Consider the following 22,847-nt stretch of genomic DNA (forward strand, 5'->3'; position numbering starts at 1 on the left):
AAGTAGTATCTGGGAACTTTTTTGTACCAGTTTCTAAATTCAAACATCTGGACATAAATGGTCTAAATAATTCCCAAGGTATATAAAACCAATTCTCCTTTGTAGGTCTTACCCAAGATCTGGGGTATCCTAATTTTACAGTTTTGAAGCACAGAATGTCTTTAAATAGGTCATCAATTAAAAGCAATCCAACAGCCATTCCAGTGGCTACCTCTGAAATTGCAAAAATAGCAGTGATAAGGTTTATTTTCTCCCCGATAGGTCAGGGTAGTTAATTTTAAAATACGCTCCTGTCCTTAGAAAACTGGGATTTTAAACAGAGTTTACTTACGTTTTGTGATATCATACTGCTTTTTGGTACTGAAGCAAAATTTTTATCAGTCAAAACTCCTATGTCCCCGGAAAGAACTAAGGAAAAACCACGGCCTGTGGCTTTCTTTATGCCCCTAATACTTTTAATCTTAAACTGTCCAAGCCTCTAAACACTAGCCCCTTAAGGCTGAGTGTACCAGAGAGGAAATGTATTTTTTAGACAGAAAAAACATGGAGGCAGGAGTGTGACCTCCTGTAGTTCACCCAGTAATTCATTTGCTGAATAAAAATAAAACCTAAAAAAAGAAGCTTTTAATTAAAAAATAAAATGAAATCTATGTTAACTCTTTAACATTCACATCAAACATTATCCCTAAAATAACTTCAGAAAAATCTCTGAAATTGCTTTTCATTATTTTTATTCCACTGCTTTAAACATGACAGTATTAATGAAACACATCAGGAGTTACTCATGTATCTACAGAATAATTTAAAAGAAAGAGAAGAAGAGGGAGAGGGGCAGAGGATGGGAGGAAGTGGGAAGGGAGAAAGAAGAGAAGACTGAGCTGTGTGGATATGCAGTTTTAAACTTTTCTAATTCTAAGCCCCAATGTGCTGCTAATTTTTAGCCTCAGCGGTTTGGTACAACTCACTTCCTCAACCTGGCTCTCAGATTTTCATCTGGAAAATCTGCTTGGCCTAGATCTGTGGTTTTTAATGCTTTCTACTCTGAGATCCTTTTTAAAAATAGCAATTAACTTCACAGTTTCCCACAAGGGAGAAGTTGTCCTTTAACTACTTGTTTAAAAAAAAAAAAAAAAGAAAAGCACTTTTCAAATAAATTATTAAAAGAATCTTTATTTGAAAAATAATAGCTATTTCATTTATTAAAAAGCATTGATTCATTTAAGAAGGCACTGCATACCTGCATATAGCAATAAACTGAAAGATGTTTCTTCCCTTTTGTGAGAGGCATCTTGGGTACACAGATGGAATTTCAAGGGTTCTCCACAACTCCTTGAACTCTTCAGGACCGCCTCTCCACCACAGTGAAGATCAGGTCCCTGCACACAGGGCACTCTTAATTGGGAAACTACCTTCATGCCCTAGGTAGCACACAGCACATGAAATTTTTAAAGATATGTTTCTAAATTTCTTTCCAGCTTCCACATTATGCTATGTTGCTTTGCACTTCAAGAAAAAATTAAATCTATTACTGAAAAAAAATCAAAACCACAACACAGAATTTTTAAAAATGTTTTTACTAAAATTTTATTCTTAACAATGACTACCTCCAAACCAGAAGAAAGGCGTGCATTACCTTTTTTTACTTTCTATATATCTATGTTGGATGGATTCTATTTATAAGATGCATCTATGAGAAAACAATAGAAAAAAATAGATTAGAAGTTTTTATAAATTTACTACTGGCATGATGAAATGTAATACCCATGGTTAAAAGGCATTATCTCTGCCCTTTGAGAGCTTATACTCTGAGAAGGAATATGAAGTAATTATGCCAGAGACAGGACTCCTAAACCAACAGGGAATGTCTAGTATTCAGGATTTACTCATTCATTCATTCACTTTCAAATATGTGCTGAATTATTTGCTGGCTATGTAAAAGACCTGAAGCCAGAGGACGATAAAGAAAAAAGTCACAAACCTCCTAACTCAAGATCTAGCCATGGTCTCATTAAAAAACAGGCTCCCCCCCCTCCCCCGCTCAAAAGACTGCTGTGGAATTTTGAAGAAAAGAGAAAGTGAGTTTGCCCTGGAGCCAGATAATGTATCTCTCACAAACCACCATCACATTAAATGTCCTGGGGTTGTGATATGCTTTAGATCTCTGGGACTACTTGATCAACTTATTGCCCAGACAATTTTGTATCTTTCCCCTTAAACTTCTGGATTTATGCCATAATTTAATTTACCCCATTATGCCACTGGAGTATCCTGGACCTAAAATGAATCGATGCTTTCTAGGCATATTTCTGAAAATGTGTTAACTTTTATCTTTCTAGAAAGAAGGCCTGCTCTCAGAATAGCTAGCTATCTTTATTTCAAGAAATATCTCTACCAAGTGCACCAATTTCAAATGCTAATTGTGATTGCGTGTGGGCGCGCATGAAGTGTAAACCAAATGTGGAGACGATGGAACCTTCCATCTGAAGGACAGTAAGAATACGTAATACATAATAAAATTCCTTACTGCTATAAGGAAAGAAAAAAGAAGGCTGGCCTTGGGAGAAGATGGGACGGTTGGTACATAAATGCTAAATGGTTAAAAGTGGGAAAACTCTAATGACTAAAAAACTGCAAAGGAGCTAATAAAGTTTCAAAGGGTCTAGGAATGACTTTGATGGACAGGTCAAGTCTCTCAGAGCAAAACTTTAAAGATAATGTGAAACCTTTGTTAGATGGGGTAAAGGGCGAGATTACAGCAACTGGTGAGCAACTCAAACCAAATAGAGAATGGAATCAGCCTCGAGAGAGCACAAAGAAAAGTAGGGGGTCTGGATTGTCGTTTCAGAAAAAAAAATCAGCAAAGAAGCTAAAATTGACCAAAAATCTAAATTTGTTAACTAATGAAAAGTGCTCCCTTTTTAGGGAAAAAAGAGCTCTGATCTAAGCTAAAAAACTTTCAGAACATTGGAATGTTTGTCTATTTGCAAATACCTTGTCTAACATTCACAAACTGCATGATGCATTTGAGTTATACACCTACTGATTTAAAAAATGGCTAAGAATTATTTCAAATCTTGTTGCAGAGAACCTCAGAAGAAACAATGAAACAGAAATAAAAAGAAATAAACAATTCTTAAACAATGACAATGGTTACTTCCACTACAAAAAGTATGCAGATGTTCCAAATATGCTTTTAAGCCAAAAATAATGGTGTGTGTTGACATTTAGTTAGACCTCATTCTTTTCACTACATATGAACTCAAACATGTGCCTCCGTCTCCTATGTTAAGAGAGATTTCCTAAGGTAATAATATTGCTGGAGTTATTTTTTTCAAAGGTGTGTGCAAATGATGAACATCTCTGACCAGTTTAAAACTAAATAAGCAAGCAACCTAGGAAAAAAAAAAAGCTTTCAAATATTCCCTTTCCCTGCTGTCAGCTGCTACCATGACCTCCATTGATGTTCACAACAAAGGTCCCAGGGCTCTCCACCCCCTCCTAAAGAAAAGGTCAGTGGTAACGGGCAGACATCCATTGCACTATTCTTCTCAATCTCTACTGGAATCTACCCCATGATCTCAAATTTTAATTGTCTATAAAGGTTTAGATTGTTAAGAGAAGTAGGAGAGAAAGATTTGTGCCAGAATACTAAGCAAATTATTACTAAATTTCCTTTTCAAACTGAGTTGGAGGTTCAATATTAAGAACAGTCTCAATGTTTGTGTGTGTTTTACTCAATCATGGGCACCAACTTTATTTTCTTTAATTAGGGTCCATAAATATTGTTAGGGAGTAACTGGGCCATAATTAAGAGTTATATTACCTAAAGATACACTTTATTAGATGTGACTACTTCCCAGATCAAAAAACAATCTACCATTAGGACGTTTCTAGTACAGTACATTACTTCCTTTGATGATCTTTGAATCAGAAAAATCAGATGCTTACAGAGACAGTGATGTTCTCAACAATTTCGGACCACCTTCAAAGCAAATCAATATTTAATTCTAACTTAATGAAACAGCCACATAAATTTCTTTACCACTTTACCAATACTATGGAAACTGGATTGCCTGACACCATATTGCACAAAATGAAAGCCAATTCAAATGTGTTAAACTTGAGTTTAGCAATGGAAAAATCCTGCAGTTATAGATGAAATCCTTCAAAAAGAATATACTAGAATAAACCATTCATGTCTTGGTTAGAAACCAGAAGACCTAAGAGTCATACAAATGCATACACAGAAAGTGAGTTTCAAGTTTGTTTCGGGTAACTGACATGTATAGGGAGCTAGATAAAATCATAACATTACATGACTAATACTTTACATATTAAGGTTGTGTTTGAACTCCAGTTCTCATCCTACTCATCACTCACCCCCAAGGAAGTGCTACACACTTTTTTCTCTAGAGACATCCCCTCCACCACACACATACAAACGCACACCTCTCCTACCAGTAAGGTTAAGGAGAGTCTCAAAGACTGCGACTTTGCCTTTCCTATAGTCCTGACAGTGCTAAGAAGAGTACATTTACATGCGAATGCCAGAATCTTCACCAAAGCCAGGCTGGCTGGGAACTAAAAGGTTGAAAAACACCACTTGCTAAAATCTCAGGCCTAAACTCTATTATCCTTCAGGAACAATAGGACAAGCCCATAGCCCCATTAAAAATTCTACATAAAACCAGAGATTCTGTCTCCTAGTGCTTGGAACTCTGGGAAATAAAACAGAGAAACTTTCTTCATATTCTAGGGTCAGCCTGAGCACCCACAAGCCTATTTGAGTCAAATCAGGTTGGCAGTAAGACACACAGTTCCAAGAAAGCAAAAGATTCTTACTTTCAATTCCACATTCCCAAGACAACTAAGACCACAGGAGTCAGCTGAAACAAATGACATCCACAACAGAGACAACCTTTGCAAGCCCGGATAGCACCCTGAGACTTCCATGCTCCCTAGGGCTAAATAATAGCCAAAGAAAACTAAATATTAAGGCGGTCCAGTACCCAAGACCTCATGAAAACAAAAACAAAACAAAACAAAACAAAAAACTAGGTCTTGAGGATGGAAGGGAAGTCAACGGGCTCTTGCTAGTAGCCAAGCAAGACCTGTAGTAATTAATCTTGATTTTCCTGCTCATCAGTGTAGCGAGGCAGTGAAAATGAAGGTCACAGTCAGTCCCCTGTCCCCCCTCGCTCACTGCTTTTTGTGAAGAGAATGTTTAGAACAGCTTTCCGTCCGCCTGCCCGTGCTGGGCAGTGCCCAGACTAAACTTTTAAACCTGGAGGAAGGTGGGAAAGTCAGCCAGCCAGACGCAGGGCTAGGAAAAGTAGACAGAAGGAGGGAAAGAGTCAAGTTTCAAAACAAAGGCTCCACACGGAACTGAACGTCAACCCCTCCCCACTTTCCAGCCTTCAAGCCAGCTAGGCTGGGCCTTAATTTTTCAGAACACAAGTAAGTCAAATGTACCCAGTTGTGGTGCGTTCACTACGGGCACTGCTAGTCCCTAGGACATTTGCACAACCACTTGATGCGAGTGGTGCTTGCCTCTCTCCCCCCCATCTCCTTACATAGGAAAAACCCGAGGCTCAGAAAGTAAGTGACTGGCCCAAGGTCCCACAGCAGACCCTGAATTCGATTCCCTTCCCGGCCAGGGCAGCCCGGACCAGGTGGGCGCCAGCGAGGGCGGCGGGGCACGCCGAGACGAGGCCCCCGCCCGGAGCAACGCCGGGCTGGGAACCGGAGGGGCCCCGCGCCCGCGCTCCACCGCCCGACTCCTACCTTCTTTGACTCCTGGCAGCTTGGACTGGTCGATGCCGACTTCAGCCATGTTGGCCCGGGGTCCAGGTTGCCGTTGGCCTCCCGCTTCCCGGCCGCCGCCGGCACCAAGCGCGGCCCCGCGCCCAAGAGCAGCAGCAGCGCCCGACGCGGCGCAAAGTCGGGCCGGCAGCTCGCGCGGGTCCGGGGAACTGAGCGGCCCGCCGGGCAAGGACTGGCGACAAAGGCGGCGCGAGACGGGCCCGGCGCACCAGGCTGGCAGCCCAGCTGCCCGGCCGCAGCCACCTGCTCCCGCGCCCCCGGCCTTGATCGATACCAAATACCCGGAGCCCGGAAATGGACCCGGGCCGGCCAGTACGGAGGCGGAGAGGAGACAGAAAGGCTGGCGGGCGGGCCTGGGTGGGGAGGGGGAGGGAAGCTGCAGGTCTGTAACCGCAATCGCGAGTGGCTGGCGAGAGAGGATCGGCTCCCGCGGCCGCCTCCCTGCTGTCTCCTTTGTGCCGAGTGACGCGCCCGAGGCTGGGGCCCCGCTGTGCCCCCGCCCCCGCGCCCGGCCTCCCTCCCAACCGGGGGTCGCGTCTTTCCGTGGGGGCTTTGTGTCCTGAAGGCCTCCGCAGAAAGGCCGCAGGGGTCACCCTGAACCCAGTCGTTACTGTCGCCTCTGTAGTCACCATTCTGTCGGCTTCCACAGGATGCTTCCTGTGTGCCTGGCTCTCTCAGGCACACTTTGCTTCCCGGGATTAGAAGAAAGATAGTATACGGGCATAAAACAAAAACAAAAACAAAAACAAAAACCCTCTACTACAACGTCCAGAGCTAAAGAGTAGCTGGTAAAAACCTGGGCCAGTTTAGAGAAGAGTGTTCACGACCAGCTGGGGGAACTGAGTCATTCATTCATCAGAAATGCGTGAATGTCTAGCAAGTGTGATGTTCGGTACTGAGGGTGGTAACAATATTTCTCAGACATCTCTGTCTTCTGGCATGTCACACATTGGACTAGAATTGTGACATGTTTATCTCCCCGAAATAGACAGCATCTCCTGGCAACAGAATTCTCCCACCCTTTGGGAAGCCCTCCTCGGGCTCTTCTCCCAAGCTCCTGCAATCAAAATCTCACCACTACCAGCACCCTTCCTCCCTCACCCACATACATTCATCTAAGGATGAGTGTGTGACCAAAAAGGTCAGGCAGACTACTCTGGGATTACTACATGAAGAAGGACAGAAAAGCATTCTATTTCTTGTGGAGAAGGTTTGCTCTTTCTAGTAGGCAATGAAGCCATGCTGAAGACAGAAGCCAAGATAAGAAGAGAAAGAGAGGAAGAAGGTGTGTTCTGATGTTACCACAATAGTGAACCCGCAGGTCCCTGCAGCAGCTGGGATTCCTGCTCTGTGTTCTGGGGTCTACCCCTCACCGTCCTCTCAATTCAAGCTAGTAAAATTACTATATTAAACTTGTAAAAGTTGATTTTGTCACTCAGAGCTCACAGTCACAGTATGAGAGGCCACATGGAGGAGGCTTTATTTGGACTTGACACTGAAAAAATGGGCAGACTTTAAGCTAGCAAAAAATTAAGAGCAGGCCAGAGGGTGGCAAACCCTGGCCCACAGGCCCAATCCAGCCCACTGGATTTGAATGACTGCTTTTTAATGTGTTTAAATGATTACATTTTAAGTGGTTCTGTAAATACAACATAATATTTTCAATTTTGCCTCTTAGGTCTCAAAATACAAAATGTTTACTATTAGACCCTTTTCAGAAAAAAGTTTGCCAACCCCTGTGGTAGGCAGACAGAACACCCAGTAAATTAAATGTGTAAATAGGAAGGCAATAATATTAGAAAAACAGTTTTTCATGGGGATTTTGAAGTTCCCTGCCTTCTGTGATTTTTTTTTCAAACTTCCTGTGGTCACAGAGAATATTTAGAATAGCATTTTTGTCTGTTTCCCTCCCCAAATCTATTGTCTTCACTTCTCTGTCATGCTCTGCCCTGGGAGGTTGACATTTATGAACAGATCACCAGGGCCTTCTTGCCCTGTGGCTTCCTTTTGAGTTCAACCAATGCGTAGCACTGGCAGAAGATCAAAAGAAAGGAGGCGAAAAATATCAGGGTGTGTATTTTTTTTCATATTTCAAATAGTTTAATTTTTAATATATTCTATTCAGTGCTAAAAAATGTCTTCCCTCCCTGTTGCCCATTTCCATTTTCTGAAACATTTTTGAAACAAAAAATAAAATCACGAAGTTCAATGGAACATGCAGATTTAAAAAAAAGAGAGAACTTTCTAGAAAATCTGAGCTGAAGGATTACTTTGGGGATGGATACTGTTGTCAGAACCTCTGATTCTTGCTGGGGCAAAATTTGTGGCAGGAGTGCTGGGGACTGTGGTGAGGGGCAGGGAATACTGGAATGAAATGTTCAGGTGGAAATAGGAAAGCTGTGTGTGTGCATGCGTGTGTGTGTGTTGGGGGAAGGACATGGTTATAGTGGGAGACAACCGTAACCTTTATGCTAGGCTAAAATTTTGGTCCCGTACTGCATCCCTTTGACTACAATGCCGGTCTAGAGCCTCATTCCCACAGTGCCAGCTCTAGTGGGTCGCTAATTATACCATTTCCTTCAGGCCTATGATGGTTATGGCTTCATGTTGCTAGTTCCCTTCACTGTACCCACACCTTTGGAAGTAGTCCCTTCATTTTAGCTTTTCCAGTTAAACCATTTTGAGTGTGCCTTCTGTTTCCTGCCTAGACTCTGACCGATATAGTAAGATATGCCAAAGATTCATTGCTTTGTGTTTCTTAAAAATACCTACATTTCTTATGATCAATCTCTTAAAATCATAAGACATATTAATCTATTCATATGATCGCCATGTTCTATTCTCCCATCCCTTCTTGAACCTGTTCCAACCATACTTTTTAGTTCCACCACTCCAAAAAAAAAAAAAAAAAAAGCTGTTTTCATTAGAATTAACAATGACCTCCACATTGCCAAATCCAGAGGTCAGCTCTCAGCCATCCTCTTGTTGGGTAACTATTACCATGTAATAGATTTGATCCTACCCGTCTTCTTGAAATATCTTTTTGTTTCAGTTTTGTTTTGTTTTGTTTTTTCTTTTTGCTGATCTCATTTATCTCCCAAGATATTTCTACACCAGTAGCCACATTGTTGAAAATGACCTAAACTGATGAAAACTCCATTTGGGGGTTCTTCTGGATAGTGGTATCTGCCAATTATTGGAGATAATTATAGGCTAACAGTTCTGCCCAAATTGTTTCTACCAGGTTACAAAAAGTATGTCTAAAACCAAATTCTTAGATGTATATACACACACGTTTATTAACAAGTAGGTACAAAAAGTCTGAAAATATGCTCTGAAAACTTGATAAAGTCCCAATTTCTTATCCTTTTATGAGCTCTAACTACACAGTTCATAAAAGATTTGTACAAACACAGACATTATTTTGGAATCATGCTTGGGCACTGCTGCAAAGAGTACAGGCTGAAAGGCTTCCTTGGTTCTTATACCCTATTCAAACAAGAAAGGAGAATTTCTTTTGAATATTCTTTTGAATATGCATGTCTCTACATATTTCAAATACCCACAATTTTAAACTCATTTCTAATATTCATTGAATTATGCTATAAAAGCTCTGCTGTTAATCTAATATTTTAAAAAAATTACCTTAAGCTCTTATAATTTCCTTTAGAGTGTAGCCTTCTGATAATATCCCAGGTTACAACATCTGCAGTTTACACTCCTAGATAGAAAAATCACCCACCCCTAGAATGTACACTGAAACTAAACACACACACACACACACACACTCACACTCCTGTATCACATTCTTTAGGGGATCGTCCCAATTTCCTGGACCTTTAATGTTCGAGTGTTTCAGACAGCCTTTTAGTTCTCAAACTATCCTTTCCCAACTGTTCTTTTACTTTGGGTGAGTCGTTGTCTCTTTGCTTTAATTGCTTACTCTCACGGTAAATGAAATTTCCAATATGGCACCATTTTGACTGAAAAAATTAACAACGTGGTTCAACCTAATATTCTGACAACTCCTAAATTTATATTTTCAACCCAAACTCTCCCATGAGTTCCATATTCATGTATCCAACTGCCTAGTTTTCATATTCATTTGAATGTTTAATTAATTGTTAGGGGCTGAATATCTATGTCCTCCTAAAAGGGTCTTTGGCCCAATTCCAATGCGTGTGTGGAGGCTATCCCACACCAACAAACAGTTCCTGAACACCAGCAGGGTGTCTGAGAATTTTACTCAGTTCTGACACTATCTACCTGGAGATAAAATCAGATTCTACAGGTAAAGGACTCAGTCACACAAAACCACCCTCCACTTTAGACTTTAATCACAAGCCCAGGTTGTTATCTGTGCTTCTGACCAAATTAGAGATTCCAATGACCCCCACCTTGCATTCGATTAATTTCCTATAAGTTCTCACAGAATTCAAGAAAACCATTTATGTCCTAGAATGCCAATTTAAAGATACAAAGCAACAGCCAAATAAAAATATACTTAGGGTTAGGTCCTTCAAACAAAGGAGCTTCTGTTCTCATAGAGCTCGTGGCCCCACAGCATGACACGCAGAAGTGCTTGGTTTCCCAGTGTGGACGCTCTCAAAACCTCGTCCTTTTCGGCTTTTATGGAAACTTCACTACAGTGTCATGATTGATTAAATCATTGGTCATTGGCAATTTATTTAACCTTCGGTCCTTCTCCCCTCTCTGGAGGTCAGAGTGGAATTTAAAGTTCCAGCCCATGAATCACAGGACTGGCAATGAGCCTCCATCATTAGATGAGGTCCAAAAGTCACCTCAGTAACATAATGCAACACCTTTGTTGATCTCATCAATCAGGAAATTTCAAAGGTTTTGGGAGTTGTGAGCCAGGAACTGTCATCCGAATGACCAAATATATATATTCTTATAAATCATCATATCACAACCCCCAAGATTCATATGTTGAGATCCTAATCTCCTGTGTGATGGTATTTGGAGGTGGGGTCTTTGGGAGGTGATTAGGTTTAAGTGATGTCAGGAGAGTGCCCTGATAGAATTAGTGTTTTTATAAAAGAAGAAAGACCAGAGCTCACTCTCTCTGTCATGTTAAGTCACAGACTGAAGGCGGTCATCTGCAATCCAGGAAGAGAGCTTGCACCAGGAACTGAATCTCCTGGCACCTTGATCTTGATCTCAGATTCCAAAACTATAAGAAATATCTGTTGCTTAAGCCACCCAATTCATGTTATTTCATTATAGCACCCAAGCCGACTGATATATTGGCATTTAAACATGAATGACTAACAGTGATCCCTTCATTTCTTTAATACCTCCTGCTCCTGCTATGTACTTCATCCCTTTAGAGAACAACAGAGAATGCAGTTGCTGGGGTCTGAGATGTTGGTCATCTATTGGCTCCTTTCATTCTTTTGTACCGCACATCTATCCATTAGCAGATGCAACCAGCTCAATCTTGAAAATGTAACTACAGTTTGACTACATCTCATTACCTGACTGCTACCACCATAGTCTGAATTCTCATTATGTCTCACTTGGATATTTGTTAGTCTCCTTTCCAGACTTCTTGTTTCTGCCCTTTCTCCTCTAGAGTTTATAATCTATGTAGCAGCCAGAATCACTCACGTATTTTTTATTGAAATACAGTTGCTGTACAATATTATGTAAGTTATGGGTGTACAATAGAGTGATTCACAACTTTTAAAGTTATACCCCATTTTTAGTTATTGTATAATATCGTTTATTTTCCCCATGTTGTAGCTCATTTTATATATGTGTATATCCTTATAGCTTATCTTATACCTAATAGTTTGTAACTCTTGCTCCTCTACCCCTATATTGCTCTTCCCCCTTCTCTCCCCCCACTGGTAACCACTAGTTTGTTCTCTATATCTGTAGAATCACTTACACTTTAAAATATAAGTTAGAGAATGTCACTCCTTTGCACTTAAACCTCCAGTGTCATCTCTTCTTTAGAAAACAATACAAAGTGCTTACCATAATTTACTAGAATCACCCCTACTGCTCTGATTTCATTTCCTTCTTCTTGTCCCTTCACTCACTGCCCTTCTCTTACCCTGACATCCTGATGTTCCTCCTAGGCCGTACATAGTCTTACATCAGGGCCTTTTCACTTAATTTGTTCCTCTTCCTAGAAAGCCTTCAGCCAACCCCATCCCTTGCCCAATAACCACGTGATATGCTCCCTCAATTTCATTAAATCTACCCAAGTGCCACCTTCTCAAAGAGACTTTCCTTGACCTTCTCTAAAATAGTAATACAATCTCTGTCATTCCATATATTGTCCACTCTTTTTTTCTCTTCAAGTCACTTACCCCTGCAGATATTATATGGTCATATGTTTATTTGTTATGTCCTTCCAATCTAGTAAGAGGATTGGAACTTGTCTGTGTGGATTATTACTGTATCCTCAGTACATAGAATAGTGTTGGCACATAATAGCTGCTCATTAAACATGTATTGAATAAATTCTTGGCTAAAGTACTTGGTAAAGAAGTATTAAAGCATATCATGACCAAGCTGATCAAACAGTATTTTTTAAAAGTAAAGTTTTCAGGAAAACGTGTTTTGCAAAAAGGAATTTTAGGGAAAAAAAATCTAGACCTTACTAGATAGTAGTCATAATTAAAAAGATTTAGAAAAACACCTAGATTAAAATACAGAGAAATTTTGATTTTCCAAGAGGAAATTTTAGCTTACACCGCTATGTCCCGAAGCCTGACTCTTGTTTAAGGAGCATTTATTTATTACATATAAATCATTTCCAGTGTGAAAAATAAGAAACAAAATTATGGACACCACTGTCATTTGGGAGATTTCTTCATGTCTGCCATGAGAATACAGGCAAGAGACAATGATGAAGAAAGTGAGTCCATATGGAGCGAGGGTAACGGACTCTTATCCAAGAGACTTGGCAGGGACTACGGTAGGATGTCAATAGGTTTCATATCCAGAGATATTAAACATACTGGCACAGGTTCTGATTAGCGCAAGGAGGACCATGATCTAACACAGAGCTAAAGCAAAATTCAGCAGTGTGAGCTATGGTAAAATGTTCTTAATCTCTGGGGTGCAAATATCTTGTATGCTGGAATTATCACAACGAATTTCACCAATTTATATACATATCAAGAATTATCTGTAGACTGCATGAGTTGTAACTCTCATAAAGCATATTTCTATTTTTGAATGAACTCAAGTACTTTTGTGATTAATATATAAACATTTATTTACAAGTATTACTAAGAGCAGTGTAGCTTTTTGTGATATGTATTTTTTTTCAACCAACGGTTACTTAAAAAAAAGGTATGGAGGAAGGTCTTAATTAAAAGGAAATCTTTAACCTACAAGACATTGTAATCCACTCTGAAAGGTGAACTGCGTGGTCAGGTTTTCTGCAAGAGACCCATTATTTAGGAATCTTCTTTCTACATGTTATTTTCTTCATCATAGCAGTAACTAGAAGGGCAGGACTATAAATTCATATTGAGAGAGGGAAAGAGGGTGAATCTGTGTAACTCAAGCTGTCAGCAGTGTAATGGTAGATTAGTTGATTCTTAGGTGAACACATCTAGGGAATCCCTGTCTTATAACACATTTGTGAAACTCCTTCAATATTTTGCTTGGCTCTATATGGAGAATGCTGGAAGTATGAAAGGCATTCAGTGCTAGAGAGAGCTGTACTAATGGTATAAAACTATGAATGAGAAGTTTACACATTGATGACAGTGGCTACCTCTGAGCAGGGGGAGGGGGAGGAATAGAGGATGTGGAAAACTGTGAGTCTTAGATTACATTTGAAAAACTGACCACAATATTGGTTCTATCACACATGCCCTCTTGCAGTATGACAATGTAGACCTCCATCAAAACGTGGAGTCTAATTCCCCTCCCACTGAATCTAGGCTGAATCTTTGACTACACTGGCCAAGAAAATGCAGCAGAAGTAGCATTCTGCGACCCCAAAGCCCTGGCGTTAAGAGGGCTTGGTGACTTCTGTTTCGATGCTTTGAAAGAAGTCAGTTGCCTTGTAAGAAATCTGACTATCCTCTTATCTCTATGCAGTGAGAGACTCAACTAGCCATGTGGAGAGGCTGTCGGGAGAGGAACAAAGCTCCCCAGCCAGAAGCCCTCATGGAGCTTCCAACTGACAGCTAATACCAAGAGGTCTGCCAAGCATTCTGGTGATGGATCTTCAAAACCCAGCTGAGACATTCCAAATAAAGCCATGTGGGACAAAGATGAGCTGTCCTCACTGACCTGGTCCAATTTCTTGAATATTAAACAAATACATGAATGTTATTGTTTGAAGCTAAGGAGGTGCAGAGTTGTCTATTACATAGCAATTGATAGCTAGAAGAGTATGTTTCTATTATATCTGTAGTTTCCATTCTTTGAGAAAAGGCCACGTGTTTGAGACAAACACGGAAAAATGTTGACCTTGGTCTGGGTGTGATGAGTTGGAGACTATTATATTTTCCATTTTTTTCTTTACGTACAAAATACTACATACCTTATCATTCAAAATTTATAAACATATTTAGACTTGCACTTCTTGCTAGGATAGAGTGAATAGTTCCAAACATGTCCTTCCCCCATAAGCAACTATAAAACTGGAGAAAATGGATGTGGCCACAGTTTAAAAATCCTGGGCTTTAGGTAGTATGACCCCTGAGAGAAGAGAAATACATGAAGTGAGCCTCCCGTGCTCTTGCCAACTCTGCAGCTTAGCACAATTTTCCAGCTTTCATAAAGGGTGAGGGAGTCCAAGCAGTGTCTCTCTGGAAAGGCATAAAACAGAGCGTAGGGCTGCTGACACAATCAGACCTTGTGGGTTAGGGGACTGGAGAAGCAGGAGCTGCACACAGAAGTTCCCAGGTGCTTGGTCAAAGCCCGCGTTGCATATCTGCAAGGTGAAACTCTATGAAGCCTAACAGAAAGCAGCATCCACAGAACAGAGGATAGAACGGCAATCCTAGAGGGTTCTAGGTGCTGGGAAGGTTTGATTAAAGATCCACTACACATTAATATATATAAAATAGAAAAACAACTATTTTTAAAATGACCTACTATATAGCACAGGGAACCATATTCAATACCTTGTAATAACCTATAATGGAAAATAATCTGAAAAAAAGTAAGTTTTCATACATGTATAACTGAATCACTTTGCTGCACACCTGAAACTAACAATGTTGTAGATTAACCATATTTCAATTTTTAAAAATGGTTTAAAATTTTTAAAAAAAGACCCACTCAGAGTGGAGAGACCTCATTAACACATCTGGTATTCAGGTAAGCTACCAAAAAGGCCATAAGTTAGAGGGATAGTCTACTTGCAAAGGATGCTCTGTAGGTAAACTAACAGAGCCTAAACTAAGCTTTCACAGAAGGAAGGAGAGTTTCTAGCAAACAACTGCCTGCAGAGACAAAATTCAACAATCATTTAAAAAGGGGGGGTGGGGCGGATTTAATCTAGACTCCTTACAATGTATCATGCAAAATCTCCAGCAAAAAAACACAAAAAACAAAACAAACACACACACACAAACACCCACCCCCAAATCCCAGTTTGCCCAACAAAAATTACTAGACATGTAAAGGAGTACGAAAATGTGGCAAATAATCAAGAAAAAGCCATCAGAGGGGACAAACACCAAGGACCGAGATATTGGAATTAGCAGCCAAGGACATAAAGAGGATATTATTAGCAATTATTATAAATATTTTTAAGGATTTAAAGCAAAATATATGGTCATAATGAATAAAAAGCTAGAACTCTCAGTAGAGAAATAGAAGCTACACAAAAATCAGTGAACAGACATAGAATTTTAGCAGATAAAAACCAACAATGTAAGTGGAAATTGTAGAAAAACAAAAAAGTACAATATTTGAAGTGAAAAAAAAATCACTGGATGGGCTTAATGATAGCTTGGAGGTGGCAGAATCAGACTCAGTGAACTTGAGAACAGATGAATAGAAACTATTCAATCTGAAAAAAAAAAAAAAAAAAAAAACCCAAAACAGATGAGTTTTTTTTAAAAAAAGACCTTCAAGTTCCAGTGGAATAATATCATACTGTTTATAACACATGTGCTTAAGAACACAGGAGACGAGAGAAGGAGAATGAGGTGCAAAAAAATCCAAAAACAACAACAACAAAAAAATGAAAACCAAACTTGAGAAAATAACGGTTGAAAGTTTCCCAGGTTTTATTTCAAAGCACCAATCTACAGATCGAATAAGCTCAGAAAACCCCAAGAAGGAGAAATATAAAGGAAAAGCATTGAGGCCACTCTAGTCAGACTCTATGACAACCACAGATGAACAGAAAACCTTCAAAGCATCCAGAGAAAAATGGCATACAGGGGAACATTATATAAATTATGACTGGCTTCTAATCAGAAACAATACAGGCCAGAAAATAGTAAAATTACAATTTTAAAGTGATTACAACAGCAAATACCTGTCAAATTAGTGTTCAATATATAACAAAATTGTCCTTAAAAAATCAAAATAAATATATTTTCTGATAAACGAAAGCCCAGAAAATTTGTAATCACCTTATCTACACTACAAGAAATACTAAAAGAAGTTCAAGAGGCTGAAGGAAAGGATAACAAATGAATTTCAGATTAAAAGGAAAGAAAGAAGATCTGAATGTGTAAATTTTTGAAAGGCTAGCTTCTTTTCTTTTTTCTCTTTATTTCCCTAAAAGATAGTTTATTGTTTAAAGCAAAAAAAAAAAAAAAAATCATTATAAGCTAGAGTTTATAAAGTGTGTAAAAGTAAAATTCATGACAACAAAAGCACAAAGTAACGTGTGGATAAATGAAATTAAATTGCTATGAGGTTGAAGTGAAAAAGACTTGCATAAGTCAGGAGGAGGAAACATGAACCAATTTATTTTATGTGTCTAGTATAACTCTGAATACAAAACCTGACAGAGATATTATATGAAAAGAGCAATACAGACCAACATCCCTTATGAAGATAGATACAAAATTTCTTAACAAAATATTAATAAATCAATAGGAATACACAAAAGGAATAGCATATCAACACCAGTTGAAATTGCTCCCAGGGATGCAAAATTGATTTAATATTAAAAAATCAGTCACTGTAATTCAACATCTTGATCATTTTAATAGAAATTATCAAAAAACAATTCTGACAAAATGGAACACCAATTCATAATTTTAAGAAAAGCAACTCTCAGCAGAGTAGGAATAGAAGGAAGCCTCCTCAGTATTGTAAAAGGTATCTAAGAAAATTAAAAAGCTTGGTGAATTATTGTAGTATTTCCTCCTAGGTTGGAAACAATGGAAGGATATCAATTCTAATTTTATTCAACGTTTTTCTGTGCTTTTCACAGTACAATAAGAAGGATAAAAAATAAAGTCCACTCAGATTGGAAAAGAAGTAAACTTTACTTATATATGATATGATTATTTACATAGAAACTATTTAAAAGTAAATCAACTATTAGAAGAAATAAGTTTAACAAAGGCACAGAGCACAAGGTCAATATACAAAAATCAGTTGTATTTCTGTAATCTAGCAACAATTAGATAATAAACATTTAAAAAGTCAGTTTCCTATAGCATCAAAACACATAAAATTCTTAGGAATAAATTTCACAAACACATGCAAGATTTCTAGTCTGAACACTATAAAATATTGCTCATAGAATTTGAGGATCTAAGCAAAGACTCATTCAGTGTTCATATATTGGAAGGATTAATATTTTTCAGGGGCCAATTCTCTTAAGATTGATCTATAGATGTAGTGCAATTCTTTTTAAAATGACAGCATGCTTTTTTGGATAGAAATTGACAAGCTGATTCTAAATATAAAGAGATTAGGAGTTCCGGATTAGCAGACACAAACTACTATATATAAAACATGTAGACAACAAGGTCTTACTGTATAGCACAAGGAACTATATTCAACATCTTGTAATAACCTATAATGAAAAATAATATGAAAAAGAATATATATATGTATAACTGAATCACTATGCTGTAGATCAGAAACTAATGTAACATTGTAAATCAAGTATACTTCAATAAAAATAAATAAATAAATACAACAGAGGGATGCAAATGATTAAGATGGTGAAAATAATTTTGCAAAAGTATAAAGTTGGTGGATTCACAACACTTGTTCTCAAGGCTTATTATAGAACTGTAATAATCAAGACAGTGTACTATTGGCATAGGGAAATAATTTAGTGGAATAGAATAGAGAATCTAGAAAGAAACTTACATATATACTTTAACTGACTTTTTCTTAAGAATGTAAGATAATTCAATGGGGAAAAGAGTCTTTTCAATAACTGAAGGAACTGGAACTCATACATGACCTCTGTGAGTGTGAACTTTGGAGAACTGTTTGACATCATTAATGTTAAATACACACTTACCCTTTGACCCTTCACTTCCTGTAAAAAATATGTTCACCTTGTATTTATTTTCCCTTCTTTTGCCTCATTCTCCTTTCCTCTGTGTTCCTGTTGCCTCATACCTCCCAGCAAAGTGTTAGCATATAGTAGGTTTTGCCACGAGTTCTGCTTTCAAATGGCCCCAGGGAAAGATAATTAATAGAAAAAGTAGCCCTCTTTGTATCAATTATCTTTGATCTTCTAAGTTCTAGAACATAGGCTTCACTCATGTTCTGGAAGCCGAAGCAATTCACTCCATTGCTATTGCAAAGTGGAGTCACAAAAATTCCTAGCCTGTAATGGAATCACAATTAATAAAGCCTTTGGTTAAGTGGAATGAAGTGTAGGTGGAAGAAAGCATTAGGGCTTCAAGTGGCTGTTAACCCTGGTGGGTGTAGAGGCACTTATAATTACAAAGTTGCAAGAGCTGCAAAAAAGAAATAAGTGCAGATTTGATGGGTTTCCTAAGACAAAGGAAAGAAAGAAGTCCCTGAGGCCTGGGATGAAGATATTTGGGACTTTGAACCTCCTAAATTTCCCGATCTCACATGGCCAGGAGAATCAGCTCTTTCTACTTGCCAGAGGGAAACAGCCTAACCTGAAGACCATGTGGTAACCTCACTAAAAGCACATGACTTGTAATATGACCACTGATGTCCTCAAGATCTGTGACTATCGTTCCTCATGCCTTCCAGAGCTGGTACCCAGAATCAGGGAGACAACTGTAACCTTAACCAGATTATAACTCCAATGACTGCTGCTCTACCAGGCATCGAGGACTAGGAGGGGTCTGAGATTTTACTCCATTTGCAAGCTGATAAGTTAGCCCGTCACAGTTTCCTGGACACTGGCACCAAAGACAAGATTCCTGGGTTAGAGACAAAAGTCATTAATTACTCACAGAAAAAGCAGTAGACAAAACATCGACATTTGCCTCTGTTCCTCAAGCCCCAGTGCACACACGATGATGCAAAGAGAAGCAGGTGACTCTTTCCAGCTCAATGGGGTGTATTATGGGAGAGGAACCTCAAGCTTAAGGATCCTGACCCTTTTACAACAGGAAGTAAGCCTGCTAGACCTTTGTCTTGATGGGAGATACTATCTTTCTTATCCTGGGCTGTGAATGAACCTACCATTTGCTCTAAAAGCAGATCCTTTCACTATCTTCCTTGGCTGTTCACTACATAAACATCCTCTGAAAGAGCCTAGAGCAGAGAAAGTCAGTGCCTTTGCTCACAAGATATACAGATGTTTCTGATACCCTTTGGGAAATGACTCCTGATAGCAGGTATATTATTTTTATTGAGGCGTATTAACAGTCTCTGGCATTTGGTATGCTATTACCAAATTAGTATGGAAAATTGAATACAGTTTGCTTCACACGGCTATGTTAATTGTACCACTCTATTTGGAATATAGTCCTCAGGTGTCTTGACCATGATGATCACTCTCAGATTCTGCAGAATATCCCAGTGGTCTACTCTATAGATGATCATCATTCTGATTGGCCCGGTAAGTAAGAGGTAACAAGTATCCTCAATACTTTAGTAAGATACGTATATGCCAGACAGTGGGAATAAAGCCTACAAAGACCCAGAAGTAATGTTTTTAGTGTCTGGTGACTTGGGACACACTGAGTCATTTACTCTAAAGCAATGATCATCAGCCAGGGATAATTTTTGTCCCCATGAGACATTTGGTGATGTCTGGGGACATTTTTTGGTTTTCAGAAATCAGGGTGAGTAGGTGGCATCCAGTGGGCATCGGAGGTAGAGGTCAGGGAAATAACTAAAGTGGGTGGAAGCCACGGAAGCAACTAACCATGATGCAGTGCACAAGAAAGCCCCCTCACAACGAAGAATTATTCAACCCTAATTCTCAGTGATGCCGAGACTGAGACTGCTTTAAAGTGACGAATATGATGTTGCCCCTTGCAACTTCTACAGGACAAAAACAGATAGAGTGCATGTAAGCACCTTTAAATTTTGCGGGTAAATTTACAGCAGTTGGTAATATACTACTGTGACCTTGAATTGAGTGACTTAGAGGCTGTACTTACGCATGTGACCCTGTACAAGAGAGTGTTCTGTTGCAATGCAAGCTGCCCTGTCACTTGGAACCTAGTTATGTGACTCCTGTCTACATTTACCCCTGGCCCCAGCATTTGCCTTTCTTCCAGGCTACAGAGGTTTTAGCAATAGCTCTTGCCATTCCTGTGATGATAAATTTACAACTCTTTCTATTTCTCCCACCAACACTAAAAAAGACCCCCTGCATAAGGCGCTGACTGACAAGGAGAAATCACTGCCGTGGCTTACTGGCGAAATGAAGTTGAAGAGGTTCTGACTTCCTTAACAGAAACCTTGGGGGCAAAGAGGGAAAATAATACAGCCTGAAAGTTCAGGGGAGATAGCACTGCATGGAGTAGACCAGTAAGGCACAAGAGATGAGATGGAGGTAACAGAGAATCCCTTGCATTTCCAGTTCACCATGGACTCTTGAAGTCAGTCCAGATTTATCCCGCAGGACTCAGGTGACTCAGGGAGACTGTGGCCAGCACAGCAACACATCACTCTGTATTCAGTTTCCCTCCTTCCATGCCTGACTTTTCCATTTTGTCTCATGCCCCATGGTACCATATGAGAGTCAGAATTGTACCTCTAATCCTCTTCCAGGTTTTGGTTGGGACAGAGAATTAAATTGGCATAGACAGATTAAAAGGAGAAAAGCATAAACATGAATTTAATCTAAGTTTTATATGACAGAGAGCCCTCCTAAGTAAATGAAGACCCAATGAAGCAGTTAGATTTGAATGCATATATATTCTGAATTGGACCAAGAGTAGTAAATTGTGAAAATGTAACAAGGTAGAGGGGCCAGGGCCAGGGTGGGTAATTGGTAGAGCGGTGACTAGAAAGATAAGTGTTAGTTTAACAAGATTTATTTTTGTAGATTTCTCAGTGATAAGAATGTGACTTTCCTCTTGGTGTAAGAAGGGCATGTTCCAAATGGGGATTTTATCTCCTGCTTTCAGGAGGAAACAGGGGAGGTCACAGTGCCCTTCTTTCACCTGCTTTATTTCAAGAGTCTTCATCTCAAAATAATCCTTATGTCAAAGTGGCCTATTTCAAGGTGGCATATTCTGTCACCCTTTAGTACCCTCCAATAAAACATCAGCATGTAACTTTGCCTCAGGTTTTCTTTTCCAAAGGATTGAGGCTGAAGCACAGTGTACTAGAATACGGAGGGCGTGTGGAAATGTGGTCAGCATGGAGACTGCAGGGACAGGTCGAGGCCAGATCACGGAGAGCCTTCAATGTCAAGCTTAGGATTCAAAGTCAGCTCGGGTTCCAAGAATCTGTGATACTGTATTCACACAGAGCAGTTGGAACAGAATTCTGCATCAATAAAGTGAGTCAGTGCCTGTCCAGGCATTCATTAGCTAATTAAACTGGGGAGCAAAGATTGCTGATTCTTTCCCTTCGCATAATTCCTATGAATCTCTCTTTCACTTAATTATGTGGGTTGCACTCCCGTTCCTGTCGGCAGCCCATCTCTCATGTGCTGGGGAGGAAAGGTCTGCCAGAGGTGAATCAAAGCTTCTTCAGGGAATTAGTCAATGAGAAATCTGCTGCCACCTCAAGCATGAAATTTCCCCTCCTTACTGGAGGGGACTATTTAGTGCCCAAGCAGCTAAAGGACCCCAAAGCAGGTCATTTGTACAAATATCAATATCTCTATGGTACTTTAGGTGATTTCTGAAACTGATGTGGAGTCTGGTGACTTAAATTTTGGGGGGAGGGGGTAAAACAAGAATGTAAACTAACAAAAATATATGATAAATGGATCCTTGCAGGACATTTGGTCCTGTCCAAAGCATCCATAATACATTTGGTCCATGCAAAAGAGTCCTTGGCATTTGGTCCTGTCCAAAATGTCCATAAGACATTTGGTCCGTAAGACATTTGGTTCATGACAAAATGTTCTTATATTCACAGAACCATTTGGTCTTGCCCAAAACTATTTGGCATGGACCAAATATGCTCATGGGCATTTTGAATAGGACCAAATGTCTACTAACCCCAGTAGATTATTTGAAAATTGTAAAATGTGCTAGAGTTAAATCATCATTATACTTGATTCATAGAAGACAAAAATCAGTGAGCAGGTTGAATGTATCTCTGAAGTGAATTTGTGCTCTTTATGTTTTTACAGCAATGTAGCCTTTATCTTACAGGGTAAATGAGGGAAGAGATAAGCAACACACACATATCTTGTGTTTGTTGAGTTTCTGTACAATGGAGTTTTGATGTTAAAAGCAAGATGTGAATATCATATTCACATTGTATTAAATGTGTTTTCATACGCATTCTCTGTGGAAGAACACCTTGAGACAAGGATTACAGTACAAATAGTTTATTTGGCAGGAAATAGCAGAAGAGTTTGATGGGGAGGTGGAGGTGAGCCTCGGAAAGGAAGAAAGCCAACTGAGTGTTTATCAAGCAAGCTACCACAGTGGGTACCTGGAGCATAATCCATAAGGGAACTTGGGGTG

General features: G+C 39.4%; 1 protein-coding gene across 2 annotated transcripts in view; it reads right to left on the bottom strand.

Moving 5' to 3' along the window:
- CCDC50 (coiled-coil domain containing 50) overlaps positions 1 to 5,978 on the bottom strand; it is a 64,803-nt gene extending 58,825 nt beyond the window's left edge. For both annotated transcript variants that reach the window (XM_074365916.1, XM_074365914.1), the window contains exon 1: positions 5,785 to 5,978. In XM_074365916.1, coding sequence (XP_074222017.1) covers positions 5,785 to 5,833 — 49 coding nt within the window. In that variant the 5' untranslated portion in view covers positions 5,834 to 5,978. The remainder of the gene's footprint in view (positions 1 to 5,784) is intronic.
- Between the last annotated feature and the right edge of the window lie 16,869 nt (positions 5,979 to 22,847).

The sequence above is a fragment of the Camelus bactrianus genome, chromosome 1 (assembly GCF_048773025.1).
Source record: "Camelus bactrianus isolate YW-2024 breed Bactrian camel chromosome 1, ASM4877302v1, whole genome shotgun sequence".
Lineage (NCBI taxonomy): Eukaryota > Metazoa > Chordata > Mammalia > Artiodactyla > Camelidae > Camelus > Camelus bactrianus.